At 49.3% G+C, this 12,741-nt stretch overlaps 1 protein-coding gene across 1 annotated transcript in view; it reads left to right on the top strand.

Moving 5' to 3' along the window:
• Ep400 (E1A binding protein p400) overlaps nt 1-12,741 on the top strand; it is a 100,256-nt gene that overhangs the window by 40,316 nt on the left and 47,199 nt on the right. Inside the window, 11 exon segments of the mRNA XM_033762491.1 lie at nt 997-1,104; nt 2,541-2,731; nt 3,160-3,337; nt 6,634-6,770; nt 7,944-8,113; nt 8,399-8,573; nt 8,664-8,800; nt 9,377-9,563; nt 10,414-10,580; nt 11,767-11,936; nt 12,625-12,740. Coding sequence (XP_033618382.1) covers nt 997-1,104; nt 2,541-2,731; nt 3,160-3,337; nt 6,634-6,770; nt 7,944-8,113; nt 8,399-8,573; nt 8,664-8,800; nt 9,377-9,563; nt 10,414-10,580; nt 11,767-11,936; nt 12,625-12,740 — 1,736 coding nt within the window.

Raw genomic sequence — 12,741 nt, forward strand, 5'->3', positions numbered from 1 at the left:
TTTTTGGTACCAGGAATTGAACTCCGGTCCTTGCGTTTGCAAGGCAGGCAACATTTCCACTGAGCTAAATCCCTGGCCCCTTCTCATATTTTTTGAGAGCAGGGTCTTGCTAGGTAGTTCAGGCTGGCTTTGAACTCACTATAGAGCCTAGGCTGGCCTTGAACTCATGGTGGTCCTCCTGCCCCAGCCTCCTGAATGCTGAATACTGAGATTACAAGTGTGTGTTACTATGCCAGGCATGCTTTGTATTTTTATGAGTCCTAGCCAGCAGTTATTTCCCATCAGTGAATTTCTGTTGCTTTGTTTTTTTCTTCTTATCGTGCTGGGGACTGACTACAGGACCTTGTGTATGGTAGGCAGACGCTGTTCATTGACCTACACCCCTGCCTGCTAGTCATTGTTTGTATTTTTTTTTAACTTATTTACTTTTTTGGTACTGGGGATCGAACTTGGGACCTTGTGCTTTCGAGGCAGGAAGTGGAACAACTGGGCTAAACCCCTGGCTCTATTGTTTGTATTTTTATTTAAAGGTGTTACCATACATTTATTAGATGGTTTCAGAAATATTTTGTTCTTTGATGAGTAAAAAGTTAACTTTTCGTATTTCACTTAAAAGATTCTTATCTTCATAAGGAAAATATTTAGATACTTATCATTAATGGGCAACCATCTTAGTTTTTAGAAAAAATTAACATGCTTTTAGGAATTGCAGGTTGTGCACCAAAAAACTGATGTTCAGAAAGCTTCAGATTTTGGAGCATTTTGGACTTTTAGTGATACTCAAAATCTGAAAACTTGGGAAATCAGAAAGACTTCAGACCCCTGGCTTTTCCTAGGGGTGAGCAGCTTGTGTGTTCCGTTTCCAAGGACAGTTGTGGCCGGGAAAGGAACACCTGTGCCAGGGTGTCCTGTGCCATCTGCCACACGCTGGCTGCTTCCTGTGGCATCAGGACTGTCTGTGGTGGGCCAGCACTAACTGCCCTTCTGCCTCTGCAGCTGAGCTGCCCCTTGTGGACCTAGTGAAGCTGTACGAAGGTGCATTCCTGCCCGGCTTTCAGTGGACCCCACCTGAGCCTGCCAAGGATGAGTCCAGTGGAGAGGAGGGTACGTTTTTGCAGCACAAGCCAGAATGCAAATGGGCTGGTACCTAACAGGCTTAGTTTAATGAAAGAAGTAACTGGGAGTGTACTTCATATGTAACTTTTTATTAAATAGACTTTAAATTCTGTACTTTTTATTATTGACCTAAAAAGCTGTTACTGGAGCATTTGATCAAGCTGTGAAGGATGTGGAAATTTGTATGTTTGTTTTCATTACTGGGGATTGAACCAAGGGTTAGCACTGAGCTGTACCCCACTCCTTTTTATTTTATTCTGTTATTTTTATTTATTTTTTATTTTTTGGACTTCTCTGTAATATACACTATATACACAACAAAACATACAGAAAAAGTATGTCTCAAAATGGCCAAGTACACATGCACTAACATAAGACTTTTGCAATTGCTTCCCTCACACCTTCTCCAAACCACTGAACAAGTATAGACAGCACCATATTGCTAAAGAGGTAATTTAACCATTCTGTAATTTTTATTTTTTATATTTTTTGAGACAGAATCTTGCTATATATTCCTGGCTGGCCTTGAACTTGCTGTATAGGTCAGGCTGGCCTCGAACTTGTGGTGCTCTTCTTGCCTCAGCCTCCTCAGAGTTGCTGGGGTTACAAGTGTGCACCACCACACCTGGCTGGGAACTGTTGCTGCTGAGATTTCTAAGTCATTGTTTCATTAGCCTCAGTTCTGTTGTTGTCCCTCCAAGCTGTGTTCATGTGACACTCGTGTCCAGAGGAGTTTGCTTTCATATTAGGCATTGTGGGCAGATCGAGCACACGCACTGTCCAGTTCTGATCGTTAGACACAGGCGCACGTGAGGTGTGGGAGCGAGGCAGTGCCGGCCACAGTCTACCAGGAGTCAGGACCTTCAGGTTTCTGTAATGGCAGCAAGGCATCAGGGAGGCATGCCCCTGGTTTCCAGTTTTTCCTTTCTTGGTGGTGGTGGTGGAGGGGATATCACCTTGCCTGAGACACCTGTAAGCTTGTCCATGATACTGGGTCCCTTTCTTAAGTACTGGGCTTTTGGCACACTGTGCTCTGAGGTCTTTATAGAGATGGTGTTAACTGTGGTGTTTCACAACAGTGCTCATTTATCAAGATAGCTAAATAAAATGGATTACAAGACCAGAGTGATCGTGTACACCTATAATCCCAGCACTCTTGGGGAGTGAGGCAGGAAGATTGTAAGTTCCAGCCCAGCCTGGGAATCTGTCTGTCTCACAGTTAAAATACAAAAAAAAAAGAGCTGAGGATGTAGCTCAGCAAGAAGGTCCTGGGGTCAGTTTGCAGTACCACAGAAACCAACACAGAACAGAGGATGATTACTTCTGTTAAGTGTTTTGTTTTACTGTGCTTTCCTCCTCCCCTTCTCAAGGCTTAGGCTCATGAAACTTACAGCAACCCTTCCACTGTCCCCTTGCTGTTGTAGATGTGGAGGACTGCCCAGGGGACAGGGAGACCCGCAGGGACGTGGTCCTCATAGATTCGCTCTTCATCATGGACCAGTTCAAAGCTGCAGAGAGGATGAGTGTCGGCAAACCCAACACCAAGGACATCGCAGAGGTCACTGCTGTGGCTGAAGCCATCCTGCCCAAGGGTAGCGCCCGGGTTACGACTGCGGTGAGGCGCTGGCCAGGCTCGGGGCTGGGCAGGGTTTTGCACACAGGTTGCCAGGGAGCTCTGCATGCTCCTGGAGGAGCTGTGTCCCAGCTGCAGAAGTTGCCAGGAAAGGCAGCTCTTGCTCTTTCTGCCATTCCTCTAAATCATCTGTGACAATTTAATCGGCTTGTCTTTCGGCTATTTAATGGGGGGTTCACTGGGGAGTGACCCAGGGCCTTTGCATTGAGCTGCATCCCCAGCCCTTTTTTATTTTGAGACAGGATTTTGCTAAGTCACTCAGTTTCTCAAGCTGGGCTTCAACTTGCAATCTTCCTACCTCAGCCTCTCAAGTGCTGGGGTGGCTGGGCACCTGCTGTTGTTCCAGCCTTGAGGAAAGGTTTTGTGGTTGTCCTGACAAACAGTCATGGCCTGGCTGGTCTCTCCCGTAGGTGAAGTTCAGTACCCCGTCTTTGCTGTATGGAGCCCTCCGCGACTACCAGAAGATCGGCCTGGATTGGCTGGCCAAGCTCTACAGAAAGAACCTCAATGGCATCCTGGCCGATGAGGCTGGGCTCGGCAAAACCGTGCAGATCATTGCTTTCTTTGCCCACCTTGCCTGTAATGAAGGTAGGCTGTCGGATTTTCCAGAGGAGTGTGTTTGCTCAGAGGTAGCAGCAAGGCGTGTGTCTGATTGGAGGTGAGACCTGGCCTTCGTATCCTCTTCTTTGCTCCTGTGCAGATTGTGGCTCAGAAGTACTTGTTCCTGCAGGGTGAGGTGACAACACCTGCAGTCCACACTAAAGAGGCTGAGCTAGGAGGATTGCTTGAGCCCAGGAGTTCAAGGGCAGCCTTGGCAACATGCATAGCAAGACCCTATCTCAAGAAAGAAAAATTTAAACAGTTCATTGTTTAGACAAAAAGCCCATTCACAGTTAGCATTAGGTGTAGTAATTCACTTTTACAGTGGACCCTAGAGTTATGAGCGGCCTGACATAAAAACAACTTGGTTGTTTATGACTGGAATTTTAGTTTTAACTTACGACCGATGTCGTGAGTTACAACCTGAATGCCAGTCGCTTGTGATTGCAGATGGTCTCAGGTACAGATCTAACTCTTACAGAGTTCTGGAAGGAGCATTGCAGCATCCTTTCCTGTGTGGGGTTCACTGAGAAATCCTGAGCCAGTGTCTCAGGACACAGATCTTCCTGTGTACAGGAGAAAGACTTTGAAGGCTGTATAGAGGAGCCTGAGCTTTAACTGACCAACCTGAGTTACAACCAGCCCTCGGAAACGAACTAAGTTCGTAAGTCAAGGATCCATTGTACTTTAAATCTCGTGGTAAAAGTACCTGCCAGCTGTGACTTGGGTGTCACCCTGCAGTATGGGAGGAGCAGGTATGCTGGAAGCCTGTGCTGCTGCTGGGTGAGCATGAGGCGGAGCAGTGCAGGCTACTGGCCAGTATGGCAGTGGTATGGCCTTGTGCTCCCTTTCTGCCCTGCAGCCTGGCCACTCTTGTTGCCCCTGTGCTACCATGTCCTGTGCCAGGCCCTGAGCCCATCCAGTCTTGAGGTTCAGCACCCCATCCACTCCCAGCTGTTAGGTCAGGCCCAGCACAGTGCCCTGCCTGGATTGGGAGGGGGGCACATGTGCCATGTATGCCTACTCCCCAGCAGGAAAGGGTGACAGGACCAGACCTGCTGCCTTTCTCTGTCAGAAGTATCCCCCTGGCTGCCAGGCATAGACTCACAGCAGACCCACCATTGTGCCAGGGGAGTAGATACAGCCTGGTCCTGCTTGCATCTGAGAGCCTAGCTGGGCACATTGGAGGCAGCAGGTAGCATCCTGCAGGGTGTCAGTGATACTGGGCCTAAAGGACGTGGAGGCCTTGTGGGGCTCCTGGTACAAGAGTAGCTTCTGCTGGGATGTCCCTAAACACTGTGGTCAGTCTTTAGGTACAGAGGGTTGACTCCAGTCTCTATGTTTATTCCTTTTGACCTCTTTCTGTTTTTAACTCATTATTGCAAAGTTTTAAATGTAGTACTGTATTTATTGTTTTGGTACCTGGGATCAAACTCGGGTCCTTGCACTTGCGAGGCAGGCAGTGGAACCACTGGGCCAAACCCCCGGCCCTAAATAGTACTTTAAAGGAGATGTATTTATGTAGTTCCTTCAGGGCAGACAACCACTTGGCCTCACTGTATGTTGTTCACGTAAGGAAAACACTAGTGTGTTTTACTGTATTTATAGCAGCCATTGTCCTCTTTCTCTGCAGAGGGCACAATACAGTTCCAGGTGCTCCATGTGTGCCGTCTCTTTTCCCAAATTGAGAACATCCACCTTTCCCCTTACAGGAAGCCCGTCACGGCTCCTCGTTGGCGACTCTGTGTGGCTGCACTGTGTCACCAGTCTTGTGCCCTATTGACATGAATAAGGGCTGTGCATACACAGGCAGTGCAGCACCACCACAACCACTCTGGTGCCTGAGACACTGGCTCTAGCCTGGACAAAGGGCTGCTCAGAGCAGCGTGCAAGTTAAACTTAAAGGTTGTGTGTTTCTGAAACTTCTCAGTTCATATTTTTGGACCATGTTCAGTGATGGGTAACTGAAAATTCAGGTAATGGAAATGACTGTGATAAAAATTGGAGGAAGTCTTTGCTTCTAAACCCAGGGATTTTATTTTGTTGAATGTATAATGAGAGTGTGAGTCTGTCTCTCACCTTTAGGCCTTGTCTGGTGGAATCCCCTGTGAGCCACTTCTCCCAGGCCCTAGCATAAAGCAATCAGCCTTGGAGAGAGCCTGGGGAAATGCTTTCCTACATCCCCAGCACATTCTGTTATAATTTGAGATAATGTCACATTAAGTCACCCAGGTTGGCCTTGAACTTGCCATCCTCCTGCCTCATCCTCCACAGTAGCTGTTGTGTGCTGTTGTGCCTGGCTGTGTATCTCTTTGTCTGTCTGTCTTTGTTTGTTTCTGTTATTTTTTTTTTTTTAGATAGAGTTGCTGTATTTCAAGCTGACCTTGAACTTGCTATGAAGTCTGTCGGTCCTCCTGCCTCAGCTTCCCAGAGTGCTGGCATTAAAGACATGTGCCCTATGCCTGACTCTTTTTTATTTTTGAAGGGAAAAAAGTCTCCCTCCCTCCCTGGGTATTGACCATGGGCCATCCTGTTATGTGTCCTGCCCTGCTTCCTTCACAGATTAATGAACATGCTCAAACGCACATCTACAACTGCACTTTTTTTCTAAGAATGGAAAGGACACTTGTTTTTAAATCCTGTTTCCCATCATAAAGAGACCCCCACTCTTGTGGCTGTCCTCTTGTTTTTCTTTTTGAAGTTTCTGTTAACATCTTCGTTTCCTTTTCCAGAGTCTGTGGCAGTGGCTGGCTGCTGATGCACGTATTGAAAATGACTTTAAAGATTGCTGTTTCTGTTTTTCACCCGATTTCAGCTTCATTTGTGGTGCTGTGTCTATTATTGTGCTGAATCTTAACAATCTGAATTTTTGGAGCATGCACTTTGGGTGCGTAGATGTGCTCTGACTGATGTGTGCTCCATAAGGAGCACAGTTTCAGCTGCTGTGGGATGCCTACTCACTGAAGGAATCAGGCAGGGCTGGAGATGCTCGGCTTGTTTCTGAGTGTTCACTGTGCTGCAGATATCCTCCCTGGACTCACTTTGGGGTCATTGTGGTCGGGTTTGAGTGAGTCCTGGTTTCAGCAGTGCCTGCTCTTGCAGGAGTTTATAGGGACCTCCCCTGCAGCAAGACAGTGGTGACCAAGTGTCAGATACTGGGGGTACTGCCGGCTCTCCTCAGTGTCTGCCTTCCTAGTGGGCAGGCTCATCTGACACCTGCTTCTCAGGCTCCAGTCCCCGTGCCAGGTGCCTGGTGCAAAATTCTATCTTTTTTTGTTTTGTAGGTAATTGGGGTCCACATCTTGTTGTTGTGAGGAGTTGTAACATACTCAAGTGGGAACTTGAGTTGAGACGATGGTGTCCCGGGCTCAAAACTCTCTCCTATGTCGGCAGCCACAGAGAACTCAAAGCAAAGAGACAGGTATCTTTTTTTAAAAAAGCATGAAATTGACAGAAAGCCATCTCAATATTTATAGAAGATGAATTTCAGAATATGAAGACTTGCATATTAATGTAACTTTATAGATCACTAGTCAATGAGTCCCAGGAAATCGTAGAGGACATCTGCCTTGAGCCCTGCTGCCAGTCAGAGCTGTGCTGCATTTGCAATGCTGAATTCCAGACCCACAGAATACTTTCCATGGGAGTGTTCATCAGAATGTGACATTGCAGTGTTTTCCTTAGTCTCCTGCAGTTTCTAGTGCTAGGTCCTAAGTGGATGTATATATAGGTCAGTTTTTTGTTGCATGTGAGATTTTGCCTCGCCACTAGATATTATTGTTTTGAGTAGTATTTACTAAAAAATCTTGAGTTATGTCTTCTCTTTTACCATTTATCTTGGTCTGTTGGTGCTGCTGCAGCACAATAAATTAGGTAATTTATAAACGAGAAGCTATCTTTCACAACTCTGGGTGCTGGAAGTCCAAGACCAGGGCCCAGACAGCTTTGCTGGTGAGGGCCCACTGTCACCTCTGAGATGGCACCTGACCTGCCTCCCCATGGGCCCCTTATGAGGCACTGGCCTGCTCAGGAGACAGAGATAGCCTGCCTCTTAGTACACCGTGTGGATCTTTGAGAGGAAATGTTTAGATAATAGCCCTATCTCTGGTTACTAACTTGCTCTTAAAAAGCTTACAGTGCAGGCAGTTGCGGCATAGATAGTCAGATTTCCTGCCTCTTGGATATGGTTTCTCCTGCTTCAGATCATACACTGTGCCTGCTGTCCTGCTTTTTGTCCTGCTTTGTCCTGCTCTCTTGATAGTCCCTCTGGTTTCCAAATGATGTCTGCTCTTCTGTCACCTGTGCAGCTGAGTCATAATGTCACAGAGAAGCACAATGTTAGAAGTGTGCCATCTTGTGGGGCTGCCTAACTGGCTGTCAGGGCCAGTATGATTCACAGGCCAGATGTGCCTGCTACAAAGGGAAAAAAGTATCAGCCCAGCTATTTTTTGTGCAGTGATAGAAGTTACTCAGAATAGCAAGTTGGCCTGTGAACGAGGTGCAGTGTGGTCTCATGCTGATGCTCTACCTTGTTGAATTAGCCGTGCTGGCCAAGGACTAGGCCAAAGGGTGATGGCTCCTTTCTGTGCCTCAGGACTGGACTGAGCCCAACAGCTTCCACGTCTGTGTCACATCCTACAAGCACTTCTTCAGGGGCTATACTGCCTTCTCTCGTGTGCGCTGGAGGTGCCTCATCATCGATGAGATGCAACGTGTGAAGGGCATGGCAGAGCGGCACTGGGAAGCAGTGTTCAACCTGCAGAGGTCTGTCTGCCCCTTAGGATTATTGCTGCCAAGCAGCCCAGGTGGGCCTGTGGTTACTACATCTGCATTCTTAAGGAGAACAGAGGTGGTTGTAGACACATGAGCTTGCGTTTTAGACACAAAGAGTTGCCCTTCCCCTGTCACAGCTCTTAGAGCCATCGAGACCACAGAGTGTGTACTTACATGGGCTCCTGGACCTAAGCTTGCCCCTTCCCAGGCCTGGCTGCAGAGCTGTGTGGCCCTGGGAGTGTGTTGGGAGCCTGGCATTGCTTGCTCTTTTTGCAGCCAGCAGCGCCTCCTTCTGCTCGATGCACCGCTGCACAACACCTTCCTGGAGCTGTGGACCATGGTGCACTTCCTCATCCCCGGCATCTCCCGGCCATACCTGAGCTTCCCACTGAAGGTGCCCAGTGATGAGAATCAGGATTACTACCACAAGGTGGTCATCAGGCTGCACAGAGTACGTCTGCTCCCTATCCACCTGCTGGCCTGACTGCCTGGGTATTGTCGCTTCATTTTGGGGAAGAAACAGTTGTTCTTTGTTTTTCAGGTGACACAGCCATTTATTCTGAGGAGGACAAAGAGAGATGTGGAGAAGCAGCTGACAAAGAAGTATGAGCATGTGCTGAAGTGTCGCCTCTCTAGCCGGCAGAAGGCCTTGTACGAGGACGTCATCCTACAGCCTGGGTGAGTGCTGTGTGCCCACCTGCCTGACTGTGAGGAGGACATGCGCACTCTGGCCTGTGTGTGAGCTCCTGGTCTCCTGGGATACCACCTCTCTCAGGCTAGCAATGGCCACCTTCCACCATGGTGCTGGTCTCAGAGATGCTGCTTCTGCACCGCTGCATTTAGCTGTGTGTGTGTAGGCCCTTTTTATGTTTTGAGGCAGGGAGGGTCTTGCTAAGTCACTAAATTGTCCAGGCAGGACTTGAACTTGTGAGCTCCGTGCCTCAGCCTCCCAGAATACTGGGATCATAGGCATGTGCTACCATGCCTGGCCACACCTCCCACTGTTCTGTGCCCTTCCTGAGTCTCCACCCAGCTGCAGGGTTGGGTGTTCTCCCTCTGTCCCAGCTCTGATTGTACCCTCTCCCTTTACAGCCCCCTGGGGTTCCCTATACCTCCCTGTTCTTGGGGCCCCTGGAGCATGGCAGGGTGTCTTAGGGTCTAAGAATGCTGAGTGAATCAGTGGGTGCAGGAAGTCCTGTGTGGGCAGTGGGGTTCGGCTGCTAACCCAGTTGGGCTCCCATGCTCCCTGCTCAGGACCCAGGAAGCTTTGAAAAGTGGGCATTTCATCAATGTCCTGAGCATCCTGATGAGGCTGCAGCGCATCTGCAACCACCCTGGGCTCATCGAGCCACGGTGCCCTGACTCTTCCTATGTAGCAGCAGCTCTGCAGTACTGGTCGGCCTCACTGATTCTGAAGGCACTGGAGAGAGACCCATGGAAGGTGAGTGTGCAGAAGCTAATTGCAGTTGTAGCTCTTGCCCAGGCACTTAATAGAGCCCTGCATATCTCCACATCGCTGTTGTCTCTGTGGGTTGACCTTTCCTGGACGTTTTCTCTAGCAGAATCCCTTGGCCTTTTGTTTATCTGGTTCCTCTCAATGTAGGTTATTTTCAGGGTGCATACTTTCTGTAGTAAGTACCAGGACTTACTTCCTTTTGGAGACTGGATGCTGTCTGCTCATGTGGTTTCCCACATTTGCTTGCCCTTCCTCAATTCATAGGCTGCTGCGAGTGGCACTGCTGAGGGCATTTCAGCTGAGGGTGGATGCACAGTAGTTCTATGCCCTCAAGAGCACACTGGGGGTGCAGTCGTGGGTCATGTACCACTCTCTCTGGCTCTCGCACTGCTGCTGACGGTGCTCCTGCAGCCAGGCCACCTTTCCTCCCTCCTCCGCTCCCACCACAGCCAGTACTCTCTTTAGATTCTTAAGCCTCTTGTTGGGAGCGAGGTTGCTTACAGTATCCCAGTCCCAGGAAGCAGGGTGGAGGTGCTGGGATGGTGAGGTGCTTGTTCTGGCTGAGGCAAGGCCGGTGGCTGTTGGACTGAGCACTGCACCCTGTTGCACTGTTATTCCTGCCCCACAGCGCCTTGAGTGAGCCTTGAGCCTCACCGTTAGTCCCACACTGACCTCCAGAGGTGCAGCCATGCACTGAGGTCTCACCCTGCCAGAGAAGGAGAACATGAGGGCTGTCTGCACTCCTGTAGAGCTGCTCCGGCCAGGCCCGCCTTGTGGTGGGTTTCCATCCCTCTGCTGTGTCATGCCATACAGCACATATTTTTTCCCCCTTTAGGAAACCGATCTTTCTATATTTGATCTCATTGGATTAGAAAATAAAATCACTCACCATGAGGCAGAACTGCTGTCTAAGAAAAAGGTGACCCGGAAACTCATGGAGGAGATCTTCGCCTCACCACCTCTAGCAACCCGGCCCATGGCAGTGAAGCTGAAGGCCAGTAGGTAGGCAGGCATGGGTTAGAAATGGGGTGCACTAGTTCTACCTGCCCTGCTCTGAGGAGTGTCTGTGGGGTTAGACCCCCCCCTCCTTGACCCTGGGCTATCAGTGACCTCCTTTGGTTTTCGGCTTCTCCTGGAAGTTCCCACATGTCCTGGGTGTTAGCAAGCATAGCCCCCTACAGGCACCTCCCGGGCAGCACAGTGCAGCTGCTTACTGCCTTTGTCTTTAGGCTGAATTAAGTCTGGTGCCAGCTATGGTAGCAGCTGGTATCGCCTGGCCAGATGTCAGAGTCATGAGGGTAGCCTGCTGGTGAGGGCCACCCTGGGCACAGTGACATCAAATAATGGGAAACGATTTTTACAGACCAGAGGCTGGAAGGGACAGATATGTTAGGTGGTAAAATTACAATATAAATGACTCAGGACAGACTAAAACTATCAGTTAGAAATAAGCAAAATCCTGTATTTGGATGAAAAAGAAAATGTAAATAGGTGTTTTTGAGACAAGGGGTTAATTCTGTAGGTTGGTAGGCATTCCTGTGGGACAGGACCCAGGTGTCCTGCCTCAGCAGCAGCAGCGTCCACTCACCACTCCACAGGGAGCCTGCAGCCTGGGGAAACAGATTTGTCCACCTGTGCTTTCTGGGCTTTGCTAAGGGCTTTCAGTGGCTGCCTCCATATGCTGCTTTGTGTATGGGTTTTGGAAACTACCATTACTGTTTTCTAGGTAAAGAAAAGAGTGTACTATTAGGGGAGAGCCCATGGTCCCTGCTCCTGAGCAGCGCCTTCATGGCTCCTATTTTAGGGCATGCCCTGAATTGCCCTGTTCTCCCACTGTCTCAGTAGGATGACTTTGCTCCCACTTGGCTCTTCCTCTAAGTTATAGTTGTATGAGTATTCTATGCCTGAGGTATTTATTTAGTTCCACGTGGCTAAGTACTTAAGACTTAAGGCCATATTCATCCCTCTGTTACGGAGAATTGGGGTCGTGTGCCACAGTTGACTATAGTTTGTCAGTAGCTCCCAAAGGTGGTGGTGTACTCCTTGGAGCAGCATGTAGACCCCCTCCAACCCACCCTTCTGGAACTGGGGACCTTCTGTCCTCCAGGGTGATGCTATGGAGCTAGACTCTGTGGAGCTAGCTGGGTGATGTTCTGTGTGTCTTCCTGCCTGCCCAATGGGCATGTAGGTTGTTTCAGCCTGTGCAGTATGGCCAGAAGCCTGAGGGTCGCACTGTGGCATTCCCGAGCACACATCCACCCCGGACAGCGACTGCCAATGCAACTGCCGCTACCCCACAGGGCCCAGTTCGAGGACGACCACCGATCGCCACATTCTCTGCAAACCCAGACACGAAAGGTATCCATACTTGTCATCCATCCTCCATGTTGCAGGAGGCTCTGGGTAGGGTGGGGCTGCCGGGAGCAGCTCCCAAGGCCTTGTGCACCTTCTCTTTCTTATGCTGGATTTTTTTTCTCTGTACAAGAATCTTCACTCCCATTTGAGCTGAGTGTTGATGATGACGGCAGAGCATTTTTCTTTTGTGTATGTCAAAGTCATCCAGGAAACTTCCGAGAAAGTCTGTTCTCGTTACAGTTTGTGCCATCATTTCGACTTCACTGATGATTACCTTTGAGAGGATAGGGTGAAATGGCAGGAAAGGTCCTAAGAGATGTCCTGTGTCTTGTCCACACGAGATAAGTGAATACCTGGCACCACAGCCGCAGGACTTGTCTGTAAGATAGATGGATTGCGCCTGTGCTTCTCTATGTTTGGGAAGTCGCTTCGATGACAGTGGCTGGCTGGGCTGCTCCAGCCCTCCCTCCTCTCCAAGAAGGCCCTATGTGCTGCTCAGCCATGCTGACGATAGGCTGGCTGTTTCTCATCCAGCAACTTGATGGTCCTCTCCGTGGTTTTTAAGAGAGGACTTCTCATTTGAGAGCTGTGTGAAGTAATGTTTATGTAATTCTTTAAAATTCAGGTGTGAAGTGTTGCATTTTATGAGAACCTCTAACAGCTTTGCACAAACCAACCTTATTGATTACAGCGGCAGCAGCCCCGTTTCAGACCTCTCAGGCTTCCACCAGTGCTCCTCGACACCAGCCCGCCTCGACCTCCAGCACAGCCACAGGCCCAGCCCACCCTGCGCGACTGCGGGCTCAGA

Source organism: Fukomys damarensis, unplaced genomic scaffold (assembly GCF_012274545.1).
Source record: "Fukomys damarensis isolate Sample0158 unplaced genomic scaffold, DMR_v1.0_HiC HiC_scaffold_12, whole genome shotgun sequence".
NCBI classification, from domain to species: domain Eukaryota; kingdom Metazoa; phylum Chordata; class Mammalia; order Rodentia; family Bathyergidae; genus Fukomys; species Fukomys damarensis.